The sequence below is a fragment of the Bombyx mori genome, chromosome 13 (genome assembly GCF_030269925.1).
Source record: "Bombyx mori chromosome 13, ASM3026992v2".
Lineage (NCBI taxonomy): Eukaryota > Metazoa > Arthropoda > Insecta > Lepidoptera > Bombycidae > Bombyx > Bombyx mori.
Window position 1 is genome coordinate 9,530,212 of NC_085119.1, and position 22,527 is coordinate 9,552,738.

General features: G+C 42.5%; 1 protein-coding gene across 1 annotated transcript in view; it reads left to right on the forward strand.

Annotated features, from left to right (window-relative positions):
- The window catches only part of LOC110385536 (uncharacterized), a 187,923-nt gene extending 171,009 nt beyond the window's left edge, over positions 1–16,914 (forward strand). Inside the window, exons 7-8 of the mRNA XM_062671953.1 lie at positions 12,943–13,042; positions 16,821–16,914. Coding sequence (XP_062527937.1) covers positions 12,943–13,042; positions 16,821–16,914 — 194 coding nt within the window. The remainder of the gene's footprint in view (positions 1–12,942; positions 13,043–16,820) is intronic.
- Positions 16,915–22,527: the final 5,613 nt, after the last annotated feature.

Consider the following 22,527-nt stretch of genomic DNA (forward strand, 5'->3'; position numbering starts at 1 on the left):
GAAAGCTGACACTAAAAGTAACGCATATAAACATAATAACATATAAATCAGTGGGTGCTCCATTATTAAAGTGTAGCAATACTAATAATAAATGCATAATGCGACATTTATATGTAACTATATACATCCATCTATTCTGAAAAAATGATTCCTATGGCATTAATATAAAGCTGACTTCGAAAACAGAATTCGACGACAAACAAATATTTAAATTAAAGACAGTTTTCGACTATAAGTTTACATTTTAACGTAAGTTAAGCAACAGAAACGAATACACGAAGATACGGTAATTGCTCGTTTTGATAATATAAAATAGATCAGTAAAATGTAATATTCTGCGTGCACTTTACCTACAGTTACTTACTACTTACTGTAGTAGTCAAATTAATCTTTCAATGTAATCTAGATAGTTTCTAATTTTACGATTGCTTATCTGTTCTGTTATCAAATTAAAACAACCCTCAACTTTGAACAACGATAACGTTGCGTAAATACCATTCTATCAAACTACTTACATTATTATAATACGAAGTTAGAATATAATAACTACAATAGAACTTTCACAAAGGCAGATTTTCCCATTGAATTGTCTCGAAATTTCCTCCTGCCCCCCGGCACCCTCCCCTTTTACCCCAGCTATTAACCGCAAGTTTCGTTATTAGCGACTGTGTTCGAAAGTTACAAGGGAATCACCTTCATTTAAGTTAAGATTAAATTCTTACTGTGATTGAATAACCACGTCTTATTCGAAATAGGACGCGCTGTTTGTATTTAATGGAAAGTAGGCTTTTCTGAATAGTATTTTATGATATTTATGATTACGATTTTATGATATTATAGATATCTTATATATATATAAAAATGAATTGCTGTTCGTTAGTCTCGCTAAAACTCCAGAACGGCTGAACCGATTTGGCTAATTTTCGTCTTGATTTATTTGTGGAAGTCCAGAGAAGGTTTAAAAGGTATATAAATATGAAAATGCTCGAAATTAAATAAAAATAACAATTTTGTTTTTCCTTTGATATTTCCCCCGTCGGACGGATTCCTTTTTTAGGTTTATTTTATACAAAAATTTAGGTATTTTATTTATCGATTGAGGCACTACAAAGTCTGCTGGGTCAGCTAGTTATTAATATATTATGATTTGATTTCTTTAAACAGTAAATTGCAACTGCATCACATTGCCGGCTTACGAAATCCAAAAGGACACCTTGTCAAAAATATAGCTTTTTTTAATCGATATATGTAATTCCGTCCAACTATTTTTATTACCAGAAATATTAGAAAACTTTACAGTCCCTCTCATAGCAAGTGCTTACCGTCGCTCGGCTGTACCAAACGTACCAAAGGTACAATAGAGCTGTTGCATATTTAAGTGATAATATTTAATAAAAGTAAAGGGATGCATCATATCCTCCGATATAATCATTCTAATGAAATACGTACTTAACAAATGTTCACGATTGACTTCCACGGTGAAGGAATAACATCGTGTAATAAAAATCAAACCCGCAAAATTATAATTTGCGTAATTACTGGTGGTAGGACCTTTTGTGAGTCCGCACGGGTAGGCACCACCGCCTATTTCTGCCGTGAGGCAGTAATGCGTTTCGGTTTGAAGCGTGAGGCAGCCGTTGTAGCTATACTGAGACCTTAGAACTTATATCTCAAGGTGTGTCTCGCATTTACGTTGTAGATGTCTATGGGCTCCAGTAACCACTTAACACTGAGCTCGTCCACACATATAAGCAATTTTTTTTTTTATCCTTTTTGGTAATTGATAATCCAATTTATACCATACTTATACATATTTTATAAGCTCTCCGTATTGCATCCGCTACTGTTGCATTTTGTTATATTCGTGCACTAATATTTGCACAAATCAACACCGCAATGATAAGTACGGCAACTAATTTATATGAAAAATAAGATAAGTAATAAGATAAATTGTTTCCTTGTTTACAAAATTCTAAATTCGCCCTAAATTAATCTCGATATTGTTTACAGTATTAACTAAATAATGACGTCTCAAACGAAATTAGTATCTACCATTACATAGTAGCTACCATTTTCGTCTGGTAATTTGAACTCTTGGTTACTTAAATAGTCCAGAAAAATTATATAAAATTCTAGCGACTCATTACTCGTATATAAGAAATAAATTAAGTCATATTTAAAAAAAGAATGTCTTGCAATTTCTAGAAATAATTTCTAGTTTTGCACAAATAAATCATTTCGGATTAGATTCGACCCATTGAAATTAAATAAATTATATGAATACATACTTACGGAATAAATCACTGAATAACTGATTTGTTGATATAAATTATACATCAATTATATTCTTAAATCGTGAAAACCACCGATTGAATCGGACATATACTATTTCGATTGTGTACTGAGTATCACCCTATAATAGACACAACGAAAACAAATAAATCGAAAAGTAAATTATCATGACCTAAGTTACTAATTAAAATTTCTTAAATATTTTACACGGTTGAGTAACGCTAAATAAATACAAGAAAGTGACGGTAAACAATAAATTAGACACAAACTTTGTGAAAACTTTGTACAATCTTCAAAGGCCGTAAACGAGATCAAGTAATTTAAGCCGAAATAAGCAAAATTACTCTGGCATTGTCGGCTTCTCAACAACGTTACGGAAAAGCGTTTCCACAAGCGTTCCCTTACTTACAAAATTAATATTTTAATATCATTAACTCATATTAATTGAAAATGTAAGACAAATGCTAAATATACTGAAGGGATGTTTTGTATCCTTTATTATATTGGCACTGGTGCTAGCGCGTATTGACTACACATAGTAGGTAGGTAGTAACTCTTTGCTTATTTTTGCTGCAACGTCGTTACACATTCAAGTCAAAAAAAATTTTTTTTCCTACCTATGCTGATAGCCTTGTGAGGCTATTTCAGCTTCGCCCTAACGTTTGTAGGAGAGCTCACGGGGCTCAACCGGAGTGTTGCTAACACTGACCCTAGCAACAGCAGTGCTTCGCAGAATCTACCACCGAATCGGAAACGCGATCCACTGAGAAGATCCGGCGAGAAACTCAGTGGGCTGTGTCTATGGGCTAGTTCGCTCGTCGAGCCCTTCGTCGCAAGCGACGGGTTCGACAAGGACGGTGACCGGTGCTTGTGGTGCCTAAAAGCACCGTTAATGGAAGTCAATGATGGTGGCCTACCTTTCACCTTTACTTACACTTCACCTATGAATTCCACAAATAGAAAGGACATTAGCCTTGTCCAAGAACATACCGCGATTCCCGTACAAATTAAAATCATTAATTTCTGCGAGTGCACATTTTGACGAAACTGAAAGCTGGACGCGACAAAGACAACTCCTTTCTCCGCTTCTATCAACCGCCATCGAGCGGGTGTCCGAAGAAGAAATTAATGTCGGACTCCTAGCCCTCCCTAAGTGTTCACTCGGGCCTTCTTACATTTTTTTCATTGCCGTTGTAGGCAGACGAGCATACGGCCCACCTGATGGTAAGTGGTCACCGTCGCTCATGGACGTCAGCAATGCCAGGGGCAGAGCCAAGCCACTGCCTACCATAAAGTACTCTCCGGTAATGTCGGCCTGAGAACCGAACATAGCCTTGAGAAGACCTTCCAAATGCTATGCATTTATCTTTAAACATAAAAACTGTGTAACGGTATCACTGATTCAGGTTGATTCTGGTCCAAAGGCCGAAAAGTCCAGCGTCCTGTGGGGTGAGATGCTGCGAAGATGTGTACTACGCTAAAACTAAACACCAGGCCTCACGTATGTTGCCTCATCGGGGTGGCACTAATGACTGTCAATAGTGAGGTTCGGACGCGGATGGTTGAGCAATAGAGATATTCAATTGATCCGGCTCCAACATACGCCGTACGCCTCTATGATTTCTTCCTGAAAAATATTTACAGCTTCCATAAGGGATACAAACTGAAAAAAACATGTTAGAAAACACGTGCTATATAAGAAGGTTCTGGATGGAAAGTACGTTGGCAATGTTTTCAGGAATTATTTTTGAATATTAAATAAATTACTCAAATAAATCCTAAAAAACATTATTATATATCTGCGACAAAAATTTAATCATCGCTGCACTCACGTCGTTATATATTACGATTCCATACAAAGAGAAAGCTTTTCATTTAAAAAACATGAAATTTCACACGCCCTTTTTCGTGTTTACTGATGGTATCCATTTAGTAGCGAAGCAACGACATTAATGGTCCGTGATTAATGGCCTCACTCGTTAGGTTTCTTGTTTGAACAATAATTAGTTACTGTGAAACTAAATCGGTAAGGAGCATTTTTGTTTTCCACGGACCGTCCCGACTCCCGGAAGCACTTTCGTTCCGTCATAACTTTCCAAACTTATCTTAGTTAGCGACAATCAATTTTCATTCTCCCCCGATTAAATTATTTTCTTCGGGACACCGAATACTGGAGCTGTAAATTGTTGTTATGCTTCCATTATATTACTGAGTTACAACTTACGTTTGGGACAGTTCGTAAACTTGTTAGTTTGAACGGCTTGTAAGTGATTAAGGAAATATGCAAAACTTTCAATATTTACATCTTCTAAATTAAAAACTTAGTACATTAGTAGCACAGTTTCGCTTTCGCCAAATATTCGACAAATGAATTAGTATTATCTTTTTAAATCAGAGCTCAACTTATAATAGTTAATAGATAAGAAAAAAGTACTGAATCTTATACCTTTAAACGAGCAATTCTTGTATATATTATTATATTAATATATATATAATCTGAATCTCGGAAACGGCTCCAACGATTTTCATAAAATTTAGTATACAGGGGATTTGGGGGTGATAAATCGATCTAGCTACGATTTATTTTCAGAAAATGTTGTTTTATTCGTGTTTTCAATAATGAACTCTTCCCGACATCTATTTATTTTATTAGGCTCACAATAGACATCACAAGCTAAAGATACATAAAAAACACAAATAAAAAGAAACAAAATCTGGCTTGCAACATAAGTTATGTGCGCACGACAAAACAAGACATATAGTGCTATATTATATTTATTGGCGAATAATAATACTATTTTTCTTAATTGCGGGCAACTAACCGCTTTAAAGACACAACAAGATGGCGTTATCAAAAAAAAACCGAGAAAAGCTCGGTCATCATCTAGTATCATTAAAAGTACTATACTTTTACGGTATAATATTTTCATTTTGTTATTTCCAACATTTTATTTCATATACTTGGATTTTATTATTATTATGGACTGATTTCCGTTTGAATTCACGACGACACGGGAAATAATCAGTTGCTCTCGCTCAAGACGCTTGGCTTCATAATTTAATGCACCGTTTCATTATATGTATATCGATACATGTTGTTATTAATTTCTTCTTGATGATCAATGCCTCTAAAGGAGACGATGATTTATTGTGTTCCTAATTCCACTGTATAAGTGATTTTATTACGATAATAATGCAAATGGATTAAAAAGATTTCAAATTTATCATTAATACTGTTAATGTTTCATTTAGATGCAATTTATATAAGCTATTCAACTTAAATATTAAATAAATGCGAGATTAAACCGAAAATGTACTTTTAATTAAGTCTACAACCAGTGAAAATCGCAGAAAACACTAAAGGCACTGTTTCGTCTTTACCTATTTATATATAAATCCATATGTGAGGTTCTTGTTATTTTACCGCGATAAAAAAAAAACAATTTCTTTTAACACAAATACAAGATTTCAACACAAAAGTTTAATTTCAATTAGTTATGAATTCTCAACGTAATGCTCGTCCCGACGAAGCCTAAACCAATTATCTTTATTGTTACTTCTGTAATAATAAGTTATATGCTCTGAACATTTTGTTAATTTCCCTAAAAATAATCTCAAAATAGATTACACATACAGTATGCTGTACTTTGGAATTTATATTTACAAGAGAGACAAGAGCTACCACAGCCTTCGTGGGTACCTATTAAGCAAACGAAATATCATAAAGACGACTAACTTCTATAAATATCCAAAACGTAAACAAACGCAACAAATCAACTCATGTAATGAATAAAGAGAACCCCTTGGATTTGTTTTCATTCCTTCCGCTCGGATCACATATTTACATAATACACAAACGGAAGACTTTCGTCATAAATTGCAAGATGATACACGATACGGTAATTTTAATTTATAGAGTTTTAGCTTAGGGACGATCTAGCTTCTTGATGTCTAAGGTTCATTGTTTAATTGATTTATATCACTACATAGTATAAAACAAAGTCGCTTTCTCTGTCCCTATTTTTTTTCCCCTTGATTTGTCCCTGTATCCCATGTATGCTTAAATCTTTAAAACTACGCAACGGATTTTGATGCGGTTTTTTTTAATAGATAGAGTGATTGAAGAGGAAGGTTTATCATTCCGATAGAGGCACCCGTCACGCGCGGACGTGCTCATCGACCACTCGATCGCCCGGCCTTTGTTCGCCCGGCTTTTGTTAGCCCGGCCATTGTTCGCGCGGCCTGTGTTCGTGGTACATCTGCCGACCAAGTGTTTTTCCTGGAAGTTTTTATTTGTTTGGTTTCCTTTTGTTATTTCCGTATTCGTGGTACATCTGCCGACAAACTGTCTTCCTGGAAGTGTTTAATTGTTTTGTTTCTTTTTGTTATTTCCGTTTTGTTGTGATTTTTCTTTGTCCTGCAGTAATCGTGCCGCATCGCCACCTGTGTTCAATAGAACCGCTCAGGTCCGAGAAGTTGGGGCCTCGCCGCAAGGCGAGTGTTTTCTAAGACCCAGGGTAGCCCCACCTGGGCACGTAGACATCATGGACGCTGTATTTGCGGAATTTCTCCGGCTTCGCTACCCAAAGCTCACTTCCGAGTTTCAGGCCTTCAAGGCCGATCACACTGCGAGCCCTCTCGTGGACTCCACCGAGCTCGCTGCTCCTGCGTCGCCTGTACCTGCGTGCAAAGCTTCTGCATCGAGCACCGCAGCCTCCGTCGTGCCTGCCGTTCCCGCGTCGCCTATACTGGCGAGTAAAACTGCTGCGTCGTCCGCCGTGGTCACCGTTCCAGCAGCGCGATCATCCGCGGCCTCCGTCGCGCCGTCCAAAACACCTGCTCGTAGGTCACCTGCGCCCGCCTCCTCGTCCTCCGACTCTGACTCGGAGATGGAGGTCGACCTCGCTCCCGCCTCATCGACGGATGGATTCACCCTGGTGCAAAAGGGTAAGAAGCGTGCCGCGGAGTCTCGAGCTCCCGCGGCCGCTAAAGTTAGCAAAGCCGCGAACGCGTCGCGCCCCCGCCCTCAGACTCCCGTTGCGCCTCCAGCCCGTGCCACTCCGTCGCCGCGTCCGGTGGCACAAAATATAGCCCAGACCCCTCCCCCGGTAATCCTTCAAGAGAAGGCAGCTTGGGAACGAGTTTCCCTGGCCCTTAAGGCCAAAAATATCAATTTCACGAATGCCCGTAACCTCGCGAACGGCATTCAAATTAAGGTTCGAACATCCGACGACCATAGGGCCCTCTCTTCTTACCTCCGTAAGGAGCGTATAAGTTTCCACACATATACGCTCCAGGAGGAGCGCGAACTCCGTGCCGTTATACGTGGCATCCCTAAAGAGTTGGATGCCGAGCTCGTCAAGGCCGACCTTCTCGAACAAGGCCTACCGGTTAACTCCGTACACCGCATGCACACAGGCCGCGGCAGGGAGCCATATAATATGGTTCTCGTCGCCCTCCAGCCTACCCCCGAGGGTAAGCAAATATTCAACATCCGAACGGTCTGTAGCCTTTCCGGAATCGCAGTCGAAACCCCACACAAGAAAGGCACACCTAGCCAGTGCCATAACTGCCAATTATACGGGCATTCTTCCCGTAACTGTCACGCGCGCCCCCGATGCGTCAAGTGCTTAGGCGATCACGCCACGGCCCTATGCACTCGCGATCAAAAAACCGCGACGGAACCGCCTAGCTGCGTCCTGTGTCGAACACAGGGTCACCCCGCAAATTACCGCGGATGCCCCCGAGCCCCGAAAATAAATCGCCGCGTCGCCCGCCAAAACCGCCTCCGAGCTTCCGGCCCAGACATCAAAGCCTCGGCACCCTCTGTGTCGCAGGCTAAGCCAGCGTTCGTTCCGGCGCCGGTGCCCAGTGTCTCGGCCTGGGCGAAACCGCTGCCGTACATGAACACGGCTACAACTCCCTCCTCCGCGATTCGTCCCGCCCCCGCGACTCGACCTTCTCCCGCGACTTGCCCTCCGACCGCGTCCGACAATCTCGCTTTAGCGATCGACTTCTTTCAGTCGATCAACTTTGAGCGCGTTAACGCTTTGGGCGACGCCATTCGCTCTGCCTCCACTGCACAACACTTTATCGCCGTTGTGCAAGAATACGCCGACGTATACGCGTCATTAAATACGTACGTCCTCCCCTCACTCCGCCGGTAATCAATGGCGTATATAAGTAGAATAAAGCCCCTATCCGTAACGATAGGATTTTTTAACGCTTACGGTCTCGCAAATCAGCGTGATCAGGTTTCTGACTTTTTGCGTGACCATCAAATTGATATCTTTTTAGTGCAGGAGACCCTACTTAAGCCCGCGCGCCGTGACCCTAAAATCGCGAACTATAACATGGTCAGGAACGACAGGCTCTCTGCTCGTGGTGGTGGTACCGTCATTTACTATAGAAGAGCCCTGCATTGCGTCCCACTCGATCCTCCCGCGCTCGCTAATATCGAAGCATCAGTGTGCCGAATCTCACTGACGGGACACGCGCCGATCGTTATCGCGTCCGTTTATCTTCCACCGGATAAGATCGTTCTGAGCAGTGATATCGAAGCGCTGCTCGGTATGGGGAGCTCTGTCATTCTGGCGGGCGACCTAAATTGTAAACACATCAGGTGGAACTCACACACCACAACCCCGAATGGCAGGCGGCTTGACGCGTTAGTCGATGATCTCGCCTTCGATATCGTCGCTCCGCTAACCCCGACTCACTACCCGCTAAATATCGCGCATCGCCCGGATATACTTGACATAGCGTTATTAAAAAACGTAACTCTGCGCTTACACTCGATCGAAGTAGTTTCAGAGTTAGATTCAGACCACCGTCCCGTCGTTATTAAGCTCGGTCGCGCTCCCGATTCCGTTCCCGTCACGAGGACTGTGGTGGATTGGCACACGCTGGGCATCAGCCTGGCTGAATCTGATCCACCATCGCTACCGTTTAGCCCGGACTCTACCCCGTCTCCTCAGGATACCGCTGAAGCCATAGACATCTTAACGTCACACATCACCTCGACATTAGATAGGTCATCGAAACAAGTTGTAGCGGAGGACTTCCTTCACCGCTTCAAATTGTCCGACGATATTAGGGAACTCCTTAGAGCTAAGAACGCCTCGATACGCGCCTACGACAGGTATCCTACCGCGGAAAATCGTATTCGAATGCGTGCCCTACAACGCGACGTAAAGTCTCGCATCGCCGAAGTCCGAGATGCCAGATGGTCTGATTTCTTAGAAGGACTCGCGCCCTCCCAAAGGTCTTACTACCGCTTAGCTCGTACTCTCAAATCGGATACGGTAGTAACTATGCCCCCCCTCGTAGGCCCTTCAGGCCGACTCACGGCGTTCGATGATGACGAAAAAGCAGAGCTGCTGGCCGATACATTGCAAACCCAGTGTACGCCCAGCACTCAATCCGTGGACCCTGTTCATGTAGAATTAGTAGACAGTGAGGTAGAACGCAGAGCCTCCTTGCCACCCTCTGATGCGTTACCACCCGTCACCCCGATGGAAGTTAAAGACTTGATCAAAGACCTACGTCCTCGCAAGGCTCCCGGTTCCGACGGTATATCCAACCGCGTTATTAAACTTCTACCCGTCCAACTCATCGTGATGTTGGCATCTATTTTCAATGCCGCTATGGCGAACTGTATCTTTCCCGCGGTGTGGAAAGAAGCGGACGTTATCGGCATACATAAACCCGGTAAACCAAAAAATCATCCGACGAGCTACCGCCCGATCAGCCTCCTCATGTCTCTAGGCAAACTGTATGAGCGTCTGCTCTACAAACGCCTCAGAGACTTCGTCTCATCCAAAGGCATTCTCATCGATGAACAATTCGGATTCCGTACAAATCACTCATGCGTTCAACAGGTGCACCGCCTCACGGAGCACATTCTTGTGGGGCTTAATCGACCAAAACCGTTATACACGGGAGCTCTCTTCTTCGACGTCGCAAAAGCGTTCGACAAAGTCTGGCACAACGGTTTGATTTTCAAACTATTCAACATGGGTGTGCCGGATAGTCTCGTGCTCATCATACGGGACTTCTTGTCGAACCGCTCTTTTCGATATCGAGTCGAGGGAACCCGCTCCTCCCCACGACCTCTCACAGCTGGAGTCCCGCAAGGCTCTGTCCTCTCACCCCTCCTATTTAGCTTATTCGTTAACGATATTCCCCGGTCGCCGCCGACCCATTTAGCTTTATTCGCCGACGACACGACTGTTTACTATTCCAGTAGAAACAAGTCCCTAATCGCGAAGAAGCTTCAGAGCGCAGCCCTAGCCCTAGGACAGTGGTTCCGAAAATGGCGCATAGACATCAACCCAGCGAAAAGTACTGCGGTGCTCTTTCAGAGGGGAAGCTCCACACGGATTTCCTCCCGTATTAGGAGGAGGAATCTCACACCCCCGATTACTCTCTTTAGTCAATCCATACCCTGGGCCAGGAAGGTCAAGTACCTGGGCGTTACCCTGGATGCATCGATGACATTCCGCCCGCATATAAAATCAGTCCGTGACCGTGCCGCGTTTATTCTCGGTAGACTCAACCCCATGATTTGTAAGCGGAGTAAAATGTCCCTTCGGAACAAGGTGACACTTTACAAAACTTGCATAAGGCCCGTCATGACTTACGCGAGTGTGGTGTTCGCTCACGCGGCCCGCACACACATAGACACCCTTCAATCTCTACAATCCCGCTTTTGCAGGTTAGCCGTCGGAGCTCCGTGGTTCGTGAGGAACGTTGACCTACACGACGACCTGGGCCTCGAATCTATACAGAAATACATGAAGTCAGCGTCGGAACGGTACTTCGATAAGGCTATGCGTCATGATAATCGCCTTATCGTAGCCGCCGCTGACTACTCCCCGAATCCTGATCATGCAGGAGCCAGTCACCGTCGACGCCCTAGACATGTCCTTACGGATCCATCAGATTCAATAACCTTTGCATTAGATGCCTTCAGCTCTAATACTAGGGGCAGGCTTAGGGACCCCGGTAACCGTACTCGTCGAACTCGACAAAGAGGTCGACGTGCAACCTAACCCATGCATCAGCCCGCTGAGTTTCTCGCCGGATCTTCTCAGCGGGTCGCGATTCCGATCCGGTAGTAGATTCATTCGCGAAACAATTGCTCTTGAGTTGTTAGGTCTCCTTCGGAGGCGCTCGGGCAGTTGTTAGCAAATCTACCCCTCTTGGCTGAGCCTTTGCTCGCCCACCTGTCCTGGTGAAACTGGAAAGGCCTCCGGGCCACCAGTAATCCTTCAAGCATAAAAAAAAAAAAAAAAAAAAAGGAAGGTTTATACGTATAAGAACATATATTAAATAGTAGAGAAATAATGTTATTTTTGACGTTTCTAATGTAATGTCGTAAATAATCAATAATAAAATTTCATGTTTCCGAAGCGAAGCGAGGGCGGGTCAGTAGTCAATTATAAAATAAACTGATTTATATTATTGTCAATTTATTTACAAATCATTCAGAACATAAGTTGTAAAATGAAATAATATGATGGAGACATAATGATTTACGAGTAAATGTAGTATTCGTTTCAAAGAAAATAAACAAAAACACCGGATAAGATGTTGTGCGCGTATTTAAATTATTCATTAGATCGCCGCGACAACATTGGACAAAGCATTATTAGAGTCAAGCGAAAAAGAACCTTCGGTGAAATGTATGGTTTGTTGTCACCGAGACTTACGGCAGTCCCGCGATCTTCGGTGTTACATCCATCATGCTCAGGGATCCAGCCTGCAGATTGATCGCCGGCGCCGGCCGCACGCCGCACAAATATAGCGGGGCCCGAGGAAGCACTGAGACAAAAATGGTGAGAGCAAACAAATGCTCTGTCGATAGCCTGACAGAAGGATTGATAGTTTAGCGCCGCGCCGTTGTCTGTCCAACAGCTAACAGCTCCACGACGAACAAAAAGCTTATTCACCGATTGAACAAGTACTTAACTAGTGTATACGGTAGATGTTCGTATGTATTACACAATGTAGACTTACTTCAGATATTATTGATAGAAACCTTATTTATTTAAGTACTAGCTGACCTGGCAGACTTCGTAGTGCCTCAATCGATAAATAAAATAAACTTAAAACAAACAAAAGGAATTTGTCCGACGGGGGACATCAAAAGAAAAACAAAATTATTATTTTTATTTCATTCCGAGCATTTCATTCATTTATCTACCTTTTAAACCTTCTCTGGACTTCCACAAATAATTCAAGACCAAAATTAGCCAAATCGGTCCAGCCGTTCTCGAGTTTTAGTGAGACTAACGAACAGCAATTCATTTTTATATATATAGACTATTTCCAATGAGAACTTGAACTTTCAATTTTTACTTGTGGTAGGACCTGTTGTGTGTCCGCACGGGTAGGTACCACCACCCTGCCTATTTCTGCCGTGGAGCAGTAATGCGTTTCAGTTTGAAGGGTGGTGCAGCCGTTGTAACTATACTGAGACCTGAGAACGTATATGTCAAGGTGGGTGGCGCATTTACGTTGTAGATGTCTATGGGCCCCAGTAACCACTTAACATCAGATGGGCTGTGAGTTCTTCCACCCATGTAAGCAATAAAAAAAAGAAAGGATAAATAAAATCACACCAAATTCGTCTTTGTTTTTCTTCAGATTTCGTTATGGCTGAAGGCGCTGCTGGCGGTGGAAACTATCCCGCAAGATCACCAATGTCGAGTACTACAACAGGACACTCGAGCTCCAGTCACCACAGGTATTCGCAGTTTAAAATTAGTTCAGACATTATACGCTTTGTTCGGTTTGAAATATTGCAATGCTCTTTCCTCACCGGAAACTTAAATCTTATGAAAAAGTAGGTAACAAGATTTTACATTTGTATGTTGAAGGATTACTACCGCTTCTTACCACTTTCATTCGATAAGTTGTTAAATATAAACACGAAACGTAAACTTTGATACTTTATAGGAATCATTTTGAAAGTATTTTATATTGCTTTTATGATATAATCAAATAATAAAGTTGGCCGAACATCTTGTATAAAAAAAGCTCTAAAGCAATAAAGTCGCCAAAAATGCTGACGAAATTCAATAAAGACATTGTTCGGTATCGAGTGCCCTATCTGAAACCTTTATTAATGCACTTATCTTCTAAATTTTCCTTTGAACATAAAAAAACGCCCCGACATTAATCTTAGCGCTCATCAAAAGGTTCGTAAATGCCCTGCATACCGGTATCGCATTGAATGGAGCGACGAGGAGCCAAATTTTGACGTGTCAGATTCAATAAAGGACAGTAGTGTGGTCTCTAATTAAATATAATAGCTTTTAGCCCTTAAATTCCTCGAAGAGAATCTCGAAGCTAATAAAAAATTGACGGAGACTGGAACCGACGCCAGTAAAAGTGCCTATGACGGTCCACATTAATTTAAACTTATCCGCGAGAATATACTTGAAACTTTAGAATTGAGAATGTACTCTAATTTACATTTTTAATCGCAGTTCTGTTTACTTCGGTTTATTTAACCTCAAGCAAGGAGAATTAGTGGCTTACTTAATTGCGCTATTTTTTGTGAAGTTGCTAAGAAAGTTTAAATTATATTTGTTTTAAAAGGTTAATGGCGATTTTCATTTAGTCGGCATTTGGGAATCTTTCACCAACATCGTTTTAATGAAATCGACTGTAAACTTAATCGACAGAATCCAGTGTACGGATTTGTAGGTTGAGTAGAAATATATACTTGGCCTTTTAAAATTGTCACTTTCCAAAACGTAAATATACCGCTTTCATCCTCAGTGCTTTGTCAATAAGGTCGCTTTTCCCAAGTTTCATCCAGTTTCGGTACTAGTGAAGTTTCCTAAGCACTATTTTTTATTACTTTTGTAGACAGGCATATGGATTTGGTCCACCTCATGGTGAGTGGTCACCGTCCTTTATGGCCGTGAACGATGCCAGGGGCATAACCAAACCGTCTATATCCTTATTCAAAAGATATATGAAGAGAGTTTTTCGTTGTATATAGCGCATTGTATATGCCTGATATTATTTATGACCAGCGATGAGCACTCATCATCTTCTGATTTCGTTCGTCTAACTTCAAAGACAAAAAAATATAAATACAATACGAATATTAGAAAGAACGCTGTACCGAAATCTAATAATATTTGCGTTGACAATTTTCTAAAGTAAAGGCTTAATTGAACGAAAGCTGGTACTAGAGTGGTTCAATTAACAAAATGTCATGAGCAGCCGAGTCGAGAATGCAACCCTCATCGCTCAGTTCAAAGAATGCAAAAGTGTTTTAGTTCAGCGAATATTTTTTGCACCCACTCTTCTTCACTGTAACCAAGTTAACCTCGCTTTTTACGCGTACTAAAAGCTCAAAAGCTATATTTTTTTCGAATCATCCCACTTCTGTACAATTTTTTTATCACGCTTTTAAACCTTGGGAAATGAAAGATATAAATTTTTATTTTTATTCAATGGATACTGAACGTATTCCGGCTAAATTAATCAAAGTGATGAGCTAGCTATATAACTAATATATTTAATTGTTGCTTTATCCAATCTTATACATACGAGTATAATATTGTAACTTTGGAGAAACTCAAAGTATCACACTCATAGCTACAATCGAATAAGAAGAAATGTTTTGGCAAATAAATAATAGTTTACAAAAACTTAAAAAATACGCTTTTATAGAAAACCCAACTAAAAAATAGAAAATAAATTTTAATAAATTTGAATTAAAAATAGTGTAAGAAAAAATGATTTTATTGTAAAAAAGCGTCGGTTGCTTTTCAGGATATTATCAAAAAAACCCTTCCGCTCATATCTGTTCATAAAATATTTATAACTACCGATACCGTGCATCCCACGCTTTTTTTACAATAACATCATTTTTTCTAAACTATTGTTTGAATTTCAATTTTTTCATAAAAAAATTTAATATTGAATTGTCATCGGTCCTTAATAGGTATACCAAATTTCGAGTAAATCCGACGTTTTGAAGGAGGTCAAAATCATGTTCAAAGATTCCGTTACATACTAACATACATACGTCTGAAGTTAATAAAAGCGTATTAAAATGGCACTAAATCACTTTTTTTTAAATAGTACAATCACTCGCTAAGTATCTTTCATTCGTTTCGCAGTTTAAAATCAAATTGCAGCCAAACAGCGGTAAATTGTGAAACTGCATACGTTATACCTTCACGTGTGCAAGTCGACCGCGCGTCCTCCCACGTGACGTCACAATTTTATGTAATTAACATACAGCGTTTCCCATGAGCATCCATGATACAGCACAATCTAGCACAGAACACTTAGTTGCACATTTTCCAACGATGCATAAAACAATCTATATACTTTTAGAAATATTCTATGTTTATATTACGTTTATTGATGATTAATTATATCGACGTATGGATTTATGTCTGCTAATAATTTAGTTCAAAATAACGAAATTTGAAACCACTCCCCTTCTAATGTCATTAAAAATTCCTGGTACAGACTAAACAAAATGATTTGATTATTTCACTTTGTTGTGTGGAGTCTACATAATTCATTATGATTAAGATAGGGCGAATCGAGGCCTTTGTATTTTTCTATATTGTGTACGAAATACATATACATATGAGGCCGGGCATGCAACGTTGCCACACTCCGGCAGTTGCAGCGTTAACCGAATATATTAGGCATGACCTACGTGCTTTGACTGGACGAATATTTGTTCGTTAACCCTCAGACACAGCCCACTGAGTTTCTTGCCGAATCTTCTCAGTGGGTCGCGTTTCCGATCCGGTGGTAGATTCTGCGGACGGCTCTTGCTAGGGTTCGTGTTAGCAACGTTATCAGGTTTGAGCCCCGTGAGCTCACCTACTAGTTAAGGCTACGCTGATATAGCCTCTCAAGGCTATCATCTTAGGTAGGAAAAAAAGAAGTTCGTTAACGTCTTTCAACATAACTTACCAAATGCTCCACAATCCCATTTACCTACTTATGGTAAATGGTGGTAAGACGCCTTGCTAGCCCAGTCAGGGATCACGTCCTTGTTTATTTCTGCCGCGAAGTAGCGTTCCGATTTGAAGGGTAGGGTAGCTGTTGTACAGAACTAAGACTTAGAATCCATATCTCAAAGTAGTGGCATTTACATTTTTGATGTGTATGGCGTTGAAGCAATAAAAAACGACTTAAAAATGAGAAAGAAAATTCTTGGGTTTTTTATACCTACACGCATTCTGTATGTGGTGTATGGTATGAAACTAGGGCGATAACACTTCGACTTCAATTATTCTGAATGTCATTTCTGTAGACAGCGTGTGTTTACGAGTGCTCACAACTAGCTATCTGCGTAAGGCTCATAAGCAACAGCTAAGATAGCGTGGCAATATTTGCTTTCAAAGCAAACGCTTATCTGTCCACAGAGGCCTAAAAACATAGACTTTTTAATATGAAAGGCACAACTTTTCCACAGGTTTTTGTTTCTACTTCGATATTTAAATATTTTAACTTTGTGTAAAATAATGTCAAAGTCTTCGACTGCATGAACTCATCAATTTAGAGAAACTCATCAAGCAGATTAACCACGATAAACAGAACAATGAATATGAAATACACAAAATGTGAATATATTAAATATTCATTATTAATTGAAAGTTCGAGTTTGTTTCTGTACAGAGCTGTTATAACACGAGATAAAATAAATACTTATCGGTGTTTCAATAATTTCTATTCTAAAATCTATTCAATCGAGTAATTCGAATGCCAGTACAGTGCGTTCAATTTCCAATATAAACGAACATTATCATTCGTTAAAAATAAACTCTCAGCATTGTTCGTTTAAAGATACGTTTTATACAACGTTCATTATTTTAAATGTAGAACTCTTTTGATTTAGATTTATCGACTTTATGTGGCTTTTATCGCAATGAAGCTATTTCGTTCTGAAATACGTGTGTAATGAAAAAAACTACAACGTTTGCGTTCACAAACGGTATATGAAGTATTCTTTAGTTTATAGAGAAGTGAACGCGCACACAGTCCACCCAGTGTTAAGTGGTTACTGATAGACATTACAATGTGAATTTCACCAAACACCTTTTTTTTTTTTTTTTTTTTTTTTTTTTTTTTTTTTTTTTTTTTTTTTTTTTTTTTTTTTTTTTTTTTTTTTGGTCAGGAGGAAATCGCCGGACTTCCGCCCTCCCCTGGGGATGGAAGGCGGGGCATGTCGGAGTCGAACTGACTAAAACCTCCTGTCGCTCAACAACCCGCGTCCGAACCTCGCATGGGACAGAACCCATGCAAAGGCAAAGGGGGGAAAGTGAAGCGTTTAGTGCGGAGCACATCTCTCCCATCACCCTCCCCCTCGGGACGCCGGACCGGCGGTCGTCGGCGCCACGACCACCAGCCCTCTCGGTCGGCAGGCTATCCGGAGCCCGCCTAGATGGCGCCGGTTAGAATGGTCTATCCTACGGAATACCCCGCTGGGTCTGAACCAGCGTGGGTCGAGGATAGCCGGCCTTCCATCACCCGGATGCTCTTGCGTAAAACGCGTGCAGAGCAGCTTGCACGTCGTCTTCTTAGGCCCCCTTCGCCTGTCCCCAGACCGACATATGAAGGGGACCCGAAACACTTAGAGGGCCAGGGCTTGGGCGAGATCCGCCTCCCTGGCCCCCGCTCGACGGCGGCGGGCTTGCGTGTCTCTCACGCGCCCCGCCGCCTCCTTCTGCAAGATGGTGCACTCGCAGAAGTCGAGCATCGCCTTCCACGACTCGTCGTCGCCGAGCATCGATGCCACAACACTCGGCAACGACAAGTCGTTTCCTATTTTTGCGACGAGGACACGGCGCCACCCCTCCCATGCGGGGCAGGCGACGAGCGTGTGCTCCGCCGTGTCCAAGCCGCAACCACAATGGTGGCACTCTGCCGTCGGCTCGGCTCCGATCCGGTGCAGGAACTCACCGAAGCAACCATGCCCAGTGAGCACCTGCGTGAGCCGGAAAGTGAGGCGTCCTCTGTCACGATTCACCCAATTCACAAGAACCGGGCGAATCGCCTCGACGGTCCTACGACCAGCCGAAGGATCGGCCAGCCGTCTGGACCATGCCTCCAGCACGGACCGCCGAGATTGGGCCCTCCGCGCTCTGACCACACTGGGGCTGGGACGTGCCACGCCCCGGATACGAAGGTCAGCCCGCCACTGATAGTCAGCAGCGAGCGCCTCCGCCTCCAGGACCCAAGGCGGCGTCCCAGCCAGTACACACGCCGCCTCGAAAGAGATGGTGCGATAACCACGGATGACCCTGACCGCGATGGTGCGTTGCGGCCGTTGCAGCAGCTTCGCTACCCCCACGGCCAGGGACTGGCCCCACACGGGCGCCCCGTATAGGGCCATTGATCGCACCACCCCTGTATAGAGACGGCGCGTCACCTGGTCAGGCCCCCCGACATTGGGAAGGAGCCGGCTTAACGCGCCGGCCACCCCCAACAAACGAGGGACCAGATTCTGAAAGTGAGCACGGAAGGTCCAACGACTGTCCAGAATGAGGCCGAGGTACTTCAACTGCACCCCGACCCCGATACGGACGCCTCCAACCACGATATGGGCATCGACAGGTGGCACTCTCCGGGGCCTGTGGAACCACATGGCCTCGGATTTACTGAGCGCCACGTCGAGGCCCAATCTCCTGATTTTGCCGACGACATGCGCCACCCCAGCCGTAGCAAGACGGGCAGACTCAGCAAAACTCCCCCCCCGGGCCACGACCAACGTGTCGTCTGCGTAACAGATTACACTCAGGCCCGGGAGGAGGGCACCCCTCAGCACCCAGTCATACCCGATATTCCACAAAAGAGGGCCGAGCACCGACCCCTGTGGAACACCGCGCACGACCGGGAACCGATGCACGATCCCACCGTGTCCGGTACACGTGACCGATCTGTCTTCCAAGTAGGAACCCACCAGCCGGCGAAGGTAGGGGGGCACTCCGTGTCGTTCCAGCGCCCCCCCTATCACGGACCAGGGCAGGGTGTTGAACGCATTGGCGATATCGAGTGACACCGCCAAAGCCACCCCACCCCCGGAGACGGCCTCATCCGAGAGGGACCGCACGCGAAGGATCGCGTCTACCGTTGAGCGGCCCTCTCGGAAGCCATACTGCTCCGCCGACAGATCGGGTCCCACCATGACTAGATGCTGGATGATGCGGGCTGCCAGAATGCGTTCCAGCAGCTTGCCCACCTCATCCAGCAACACGATGGGACGGTACCCAGCGGCAGTATCCGCCGGGCGCCCCTCCTTTCTCAACAGCACGAGTCTGCCCGTCCTCCACGATGAAGGAAACCGTCCCGACTCGAGGCAGGAGTTGTAAAGCCTCAAGAGTCGGTCCCCCAGGGCACCAAGAGCCAAGGCCCAAACCCGGCCATGGACGCCGTCCGGGCCGGGTGCAGTGTCCTTCGCGCACATTTTACGCACTGCCACATGGAGCTCCGCCCCCGTTATATGGGGCACCTCAGCAGGGACGTCGCCGTCGTATTCTGACGGGGGGTCCATAGCGGGAGCGACAAATCCCTCCCGCTCCTGCGGAAACAGCGCCGAGACGATTTCTCACCAAACACCTTGCACCATTTAGGTCCAAGTATCTAACAGCTGTTCCAACCAACCAAACTTCTTCAACCGAGGCTTTTCTATTATTTTTTTATGTACTTAACAGTAGACTGCTTAGACTGGCTTTGCCCTGGCATTACTGACGTGCATGAGCGACGGTAACCACTCACCATCAGGTGGGTCGTCTGCCTACATGGGCAACAAAAAAAAGAAAAAGCAGTAATTAGGCAAATTATGACTTTTGTAGGTTTGAATTTTTATTACACTTTAGTAAAATAAAAAGTGACTGGGTACATTTTTTATATTGCAGAGTAGTAGAATCATTCGCCTAGCTAGTAATACGTTAACCTATATTCTGTACATTATATCATACTGGCTATGTTACAGCAGTCTGTCTGCCGAGGGTTTTTTTTTAATGCTTAGATGGGTGGACGAGCTCACAGCCCACCTGGTGTTAAGTGGTTACTGGAGCCCATAGACATCTACAACGTAAACGCACCACCCACCTTGAGATATAAGTTCTAAGATCGCAGTATAGTTACAATGGCTGCCCTACCCTTCAGACCGAAACGCATTACTGCTTCACGGCAGAAATAGGCAGGGCGGTGGTATTTACCCGCGCGGACTCACAAGAGATCCTACCACCAGTACAAAACTGTTCATGGCAAACACGGTTTTATGTTAGGGTTATAGTAGAGATGAGTCAACTGGATCAAATCAGGATCATGTTCGCAACATGTTATTAATATCGCACGATTTTTATTCCGTCGGCTAATTATTTCTGGGAAAATCCGATTAGAGAGTTTTTTTTCATTCTTAATAAGCGTGTTCACGTTTTGGACATGGTTTGCACTGAAACGAGATCAGAGTATTTGAGGCTGCCGCCGTGCGCGTCACGGAAACACGGAAAATGCTTTAGTGAATCTATTTACCGCCGTAACCACTGGCTGGCTACTTTTTGCGAAATTCCGAAACGAAATTTTATCTCTTTAAATTAGCAACGGAATGCATTCTAATGGCTGGAATTGCGGTTTTCGTATTTTCACCGCATTTATGTCAAAATGAACGTGGTCGTGGAATTCGAAATTGAATTTTCAGAATTTAATAGCTTTCAAATAAATTCGGCGTTTTGCGTATCATCTTCATCGGTGTCCCAATTTGAGGCCAGCGTGCTCAGCAGACCACAGCATACCATACATATGGATAGCTTCGGTAAGCTTAGAGTCGGCATTAAATCATTGATGTGGATGAACGTCAATGAACACTTTCCATCAAATGGACCATACGCCTGTTTGCATTTAAAAGCAATAAAAAGTACAACCAAAAATATGAGATATATTTTGTATCTTCACTTCAAGCCAGGGCATATGGTAACTTCGCGGAAGATATAGTCTGGAGGTTATAGTTGTGCGGGTTGGTGTATGTAATCAAAGTCAAAGAATAGAATTCATCGTGGCCTAAATGATAAGGCATCCAATGTGCTCGTATCAAGTGATGCGACTATGCCAATGTTCATATCCCGCAGAAAATGTTAACATTTTTATTTTGTAGTTTTTTATGAAAGTAGCGAAACATGCTCACAAACAAATTCTATATCGACGAATAAAGTAAAAATCTTGTAGTAAAAATCAAATTCGCACAATCTATATATTTGCGTAAATATAGTGTTGGTGGGGCTTAATGAAGCAAATAGCATGTAGTTTTATAATAAATATGAGTGAACTAGTTCACGGCTCACTTAAAGTTAAGTGGTTACCGGATTTACAACATGAATGTCGCCTTCCAACTTGAGACGTAAGATCAAAGCCTCTGTTGTATTTTATAACGGCTGTCACCCCTTCAAACTTTAAATATATTGGTCTAACACATCAATGGCAGGACGCGGTACCTACGGATCATTAATACATTCAGGGGTAAAGTTCCCCGCCCATGCCCGATTTTGCTTATTCACGATACGTACCCGCTATTTCCGAACGCGTTAGCTTTTAAATTGAACCTAAATAATATATTACATGTCCTTAAAGACTCGATTTGTTAGCCGTATTTACCTTTTCATTTCAGATATACAAAATTAATTTGTCGATCGTGAGAGTAAATAGATTTCACATGGGTAATGTGCGTTCTTAATTTATTTTGCGTAGGCTTTGTCAACGGTCAATATTATTTTAATCTTATTATTATGATTTTTTTATTATTATTAATTTATAATAAATAAACAAATGTTCTGTAAAGTTAATAAGATATTAATCTTTCAAATCCTGTTGAAAAACTAAACAATTTAAAAATAAACAAATGTTTTACTATCAATGTTATAATAATAAATTAACCACATTGCTGTTCAATGCTTTTTTTAGCCCGCACTTTAGCAGAACTAATTTAGCAAACGTTCGCTTACTACTCTGGCTAGCCTTTAGAAGTATACAATTATTATTAAAACGAAAAGCAGCTTTGAAATATTTGCCGATTCACTTCCTATTTTCAGGAATATATTAATTAATGGCTTTTGAAACTCAACCTATAATACCTACGTATTGTGTTACTACTCTGATTTATTTTTTGTATTCGTTTTTTGTTATGATTTGCTTGTAAGTAAGTAAAATAAAATATATTATACCTGAAAAATAAACAAATTT